The following is a 5,107-nucleotide window of genomic DNA, read 5'->3' as shown; positions in this document are numbered from 1 at the left end:
CCAAAATTAATATTGAAACAATTCTTTTCTTTAAAAAAGAGAAAGATATTTTAAAGCAAAATAACAAAACCATATTATAGTTAATATTGCCACATTTCAACCTAATAAAAGGCTATAATTAATATGGATGGATATCTTTTAAACATATTATATTTTCTTGCTTGAAGACTATTATAAATATTTAATTTATTTTGATTAAAATTAATTTTGAAAAACTAAATATAAGATTTATAACATATGCAACAACAGCAAAGACTCTAAAAGACTATAATCACCTATGTTGGTACGAATTTGTTACATTACTTAGTATTTTCTACAATTTTGTTTACTATTTTATTTTCTTACTTTACTATGGTTGATGTTAACATAAATACAAACTATTACAGCACACCGATAATAATGAAAATATAATAATTTGAGAGGCCAACTAACATGGAATTAAGTAAAAGGGGAAGAACTAATGTTCAACAAATTTGCATTGCAAAAACGAATACAGTATTTTAAATTTTTAATTAAAAGAAAAAGAAAACGCCGTTAGTTAACCGAAGGTTCTGAGAGTCAAGGTTGGGTTCTCCTCCTTCCTCCTCTCCCAATCTCAGTCTTCGCTCGCCATTGGAATCCCTTTCTCTTCCTCTCCATCTCTATCTCTCCATTTTTCTTTCTCCACAGCTCACACAGTGGCTGAGTTTCATGAATCTAAGCTCTCCCAAAAACCCAAATTCTCCATTTCTTCTTCTTTTTCTTCTTCTTCTTCTTCTTCTTCAACTTCTCTCACAATTCCAGACCATAATCATCACCATTTCCCCCATTCTCAATCTCCATCTTTCTCCAGATTTTCCTTCAATTCCTCCCATTTTCCCCCCTTGAGGCTTGTAATTCCTCTCCCTTTTCCCTCCATGTTCTCAACCCCCTTCGTTCTCTCCTTTTCCCTTCTCCTCTCTCTCCCCATCCTCTTCCTTCTCGCCCCCCATTTCATCCCTTCCCGCCCTCAATCCATCCCCATCCCCCCACCAGACGATCACGACGATCTCTTTCTCTTCAATCGCGCCACCGCTGGATCAAATCCCAGCAACCCATCTACGTTTTCCCATCTTTCTTCCTCCTCCAACCCTAAATTGAAGATTGCTTTCCTCTTTCTCACTAATTCCGACCTCCATTTTGCTCCTCTTTGGATTCGGTTCTTCCCCAATTCCTCAGATCTTTACAATGTTTATGTTCATGCTGATCCCTCCATCAACATTACCCGCCCTGGCGGTCCGTTTCTGGGTCGGTTTATTGTTTCCAAGAGAACTTATCGTGGCTCACCAACGCTTATCTCTGCCACGCGCCGCCTCATAGCCACCGCCATGATTGATGATCCAGCTAATGCGTATTTTGCTCTTTTGTCTCAGTATTGTATTCCTCTTCATTCCTTTTCTTATGTTTATAACTCTTTGTTTTCTTCCACTACTTTTGATTCTACCTCTACTCCCTCTGAGTTGACTCATTTGGGTGTAAGGATTCGATTCAAGAGTTTTATTGAGATTGTATCTAAAGAACGGCATTTATGGAAGAGGTATAATGCTAGGGGTCGGTTCACCATGATGCCCGAGGTTCCGTTTGAGAAATTTCGAGTTGGATCTCAGTTCTTTGTGTTGACTAGAAAACATGCGTTGGTGGTTGTTAATGATCGGACGTTGTGGAGGAAATTTAAGATTCCTTGTCAAAGTTCTGATGATTGTTACCCTGAAGAACACTATTTTCCTACCCTTCTTTCCATGAGGGATCTTAGTGGTTGTACGCAATACACGCTTACTCGGGTTAATTGGACTGGAACTGCTAATGGACATCCGTATACGTATCGAAGTTCAGAGGTTTCTCCTATGCTTATTCACCAGCTTCGGAAATCGAATTATTCCGAATCTTATTTGTTTGCCCGGAAATTCACTCCGGATTGCTTGAGACCTCTGATGGCTATTGCAAAGTCTGTGATTTTCCGGGACTGAAATCTGTTTCTGGTAAGTTAAATGCGTTAAGAAGTTAGTTTACTTGATTTGTAACCTGCATTCATCCTTGTTCCCTTTGGTTTGAGAATTCTAGTTGTGAGTGTGTCTTTGCTTATGAGTTTACATAGTGTTGCGGGACTTGTGAATGTGTTGAGAATTGAGATTTCTCGTCTATTTTTCTGGTAATGGTAGAGAGACCCTCATAACCGATGGGAAGTTTCGGTGGCTTTTGTCCTACTGATTTCGAATAGCTGTTCTGAATTCAAGTTGATTTTGTTTTACCTCAAGGAAGCAAAGTTTGCTGGGTCGTGTTTCGAAATTGGCCTCCATTGCCGTACTAGAAGGGACCCTTATAGTCCTTTGTGGATAATTTGAAATCTTGATTGCTCTTCATTTTCTAAAGATTGAGACTTGAGGAACATGAGCAATGTGTTTTTAGCCATCTTGATTTATATAATTAATCTGAAATTTTTTGCCTTCTTCTTTTGGTTAGGTAGAAATTAAACCGATCCATAATTCCAATTTAGTGTAGATTTTGTACTCTTTTGGCTCACTAGTGAACAGGGTACCTTACGTACTGTGTGTCTGTGTTATTACAGGTTAAAGACAAAAATAAAAGTTGTCAGGCCAGTGGTATAGCCTTACTTCTCGATAAGGAAGAAGAAAAAGAAAAAGTTTTGTGTGGGAATATGGTTATGAAGAGGCGCCAAAGTGCCCACTGCCCATAACCCCACTTTCATCCAGACTGCAGAACTGCCAGTCCAGCCAAAGCTTTGGACAAAACATTTTTTTTTTCAAGGGAAAAGAATAGTTCGAGAAAGAGATACAAGTGAAGCAGAATGCAAGGTATTCTTGTCGAAAGTTGTATTTTAATTTTAATTTCTTCCACTTTTTATTCCTTGTATTTTGATGATGTAACAGTAGAAATACTGGCAGAAGAACTTAAAGAAAAGAAATTGAATCATTCTCCTGTCATTTCTATGGTTTTTTTTTTTTGTAAATAACTAAATATGTAATATCATGGAAGGAATTGAAGAATGGAAAGGATTATTGGTCACTGGGAAATTTGAAGGTTGTCATGCTTCTAGCTCTTTTCTTTTTGGCGCATCTTTAGCTTAGTTTTCCTTTACTCCTTACTTAATCCTTGTGATTTTTAGCTCACTTTTTCTTTTTCCTAAATATTTTTACGAGGATAGAGCTACGAAGAAAATGCTTCACTTACTCTCTTAATTAGTTTAGAGTCGGAAAACCTAAGTTCGTATAATCTGAATTGTATGAGAGAATGGGTTATAGAAACTTCAGTTTGTGTAACATGTATTTGATTTGCAATTTTATGTATATATATTATTATATTGTATATTAGGTGAGTTTGGTAGACTTATACAACGATGTTTTGTCTTGTACGATGAACATTTAAAAAACTTGAAACTTGTAGAGATAAACAAACCATATTGTAAATATAAGTTAACCGCCCTAATATTTGAAATTCACAAATGTAATTCATGAGACTAACTAACCGCTAATAATATTGGGACTGACAGGCAAAGGCTTCGAAGTCAATTGAGAAGCCACTGGTCTGATAGCCATGGAATAAATTTACTGTTTTGCTTAGCTAATGTTCTTTTCTATATTCTTCCTTCTGTTTTCAACTAAATGCCCTTTCTTTATGCCATGTTTAGGCTGAATCATCAAGTTGATATATGATATGGTCTATGGAGCATGCATGATTACAATAATAAAGTTGCAATAAAATATTGTCAAACAATTTAGGATCACGTCGGAATGACATTCTATACTTAATAACACTAATTTTCACTTAAAAATATTTTAAGGACTTAGAATATCGTACTGAACAGGATTATTTTGGATCGCTGTGGCAGCCACCATTGCTGTACACTATCTTTTTCAACCATCTAACTATATTCATTTGAATCTTGATGATACAAGAAAGAATGCCTCACTTGTCATTGAGAATCACAAGTAGGGCGAATTGTTCATAAGAATATTTGTCAGTAGAAACATTCAAACTCTCCTGAAAATTTTGCACTCTGATTATCTTGAACATTATTCTTTCTGAACCTTCTATCTTTGTGGTTCAGTAAGATAGTAAGTTTGATAGATGGTGCAACTATTATGATATTGTTTCTTCTTAATTTTGATCCTAATTTCGTGAGACTTTCTTTTAGATCCAGTTTCTTGACAAGAAAAGGATATGTTTCTGAAATTACGTTCCACCGGACGTGTTCTCAATGTTTTTAGGATTCACTGCCTTATAAAGTCTTGGTATCTGAATTGGAGATTTAGCTTCCAAACTCTGCTACTGCCACCAAATGATTATTTTTTCTACTTTTATCTATTGTTGAAATGTGCCACAGTGCAGGTATATTCTTGGAAGCTGAACCATCATTTTTGGTTATAGTGGGTAAATTAGTTGAACCATCATTAGTTTGTGAATTTTTAGTTGAACTGTCATTAATATCTAAATGACTATTTGCTTCGTGCGAAAAGAACGCTGTACAAAATACTATTCATGTTTTATTATCCTTAGTTTGGGTAATGCACTAGCATAGGGCTAGGGGAATAAGAGTAATTTGATAATTAGGCGGTTATTAAGAGTTAGGAAGCATAAATACCAACACGGGACAAGACGATACCAACACAGTGACATCATTTTTTAAAAGAGTAGGACACGACACATTAGGAATACGTCAATTTTTAAGTAAAAAAAAATTAAGTATATGCCATGGGTTTCAACATAGTATATAACAAGGATAACAAGGATTCATAATACATAGCAAGGTAGAGAGGGTTGGTGGCCTGGTGGCCTGTTGGGGAGAATAAAAGAAGAGAGGTTGAAGAAACCTAATAATTAAAAAAAAAAAAACCTAATAATTATTATCATTGGGCCGAATAATGGGACGTTTCTATGGGTTTCTTTCTCCAGCCGTGTCTTGGCCTGCTGGAGCCCGTGTTCAAAATTTAAAAAAAAATCGGCACGCCATCTAGCCAGTGTCGGAAATGTGTCCAACACCAATACTTTGCCATATTAGGAGTGTCGATGCTTCTTAGACTAAGAGTATTGGTTATTATTGAAGGTAGAGATAAAGAATACACAGATTTAT

At 36.0% G+C, this 5,107-nt stretch overlaps 1 protein-coding gene across 1 annotated transcript; it reads left to right on the top strand.

Annotated features, from left to right (window-relative positions):
- Nucleotides 1-510: 510 nt before the first annotated feature.
- LOC103491926 (glycosyltransferase BC10) lies at nucleotides 511-3,050 on the top strand. The gene is made up of 2 exons (XM_008452049.3): nucleotides 511-1,997; nucleotides 2,585-3,050. The coding sequence occupies exon 1, from the start codon at nucleotides 897-899 to the stop codon at nucleotides 1,983-1,985; it is 1,089 nt and encodes a 362-aa protein (XP_008450271.1). The 5' UTR covers nucleotides 511-896; the 3' UTR covers nucleotides 1,986-1,997; nucleotides 2,585-3,050.
- The last annotated feature ends 2,057 nt before the right edge of the window (nucleotides 3,051-5,107 follow it).

This window comes from Cucumis melo, chromosome 2 (genome assembly GCF_025177605.1).
Source record: "Cucumis melo cultivar AY chromosome 2, USDA_Cmelo_AY_1.0, whole genome shotgun sequence".
In the NCBI taxonomy this organism is placed as follows: Eukaryota; Viridiplantae; Streptophyta; class Magnoliopsida; order Cucurbitales; family Cucurbitaceae; genus Cucumis; species Cucumis melo.
The sequence above is the reverse complement of the archived record's forward strand: the minus strand, read 5'-3'. Positions and strand labels throughout refer to the sequence as shown.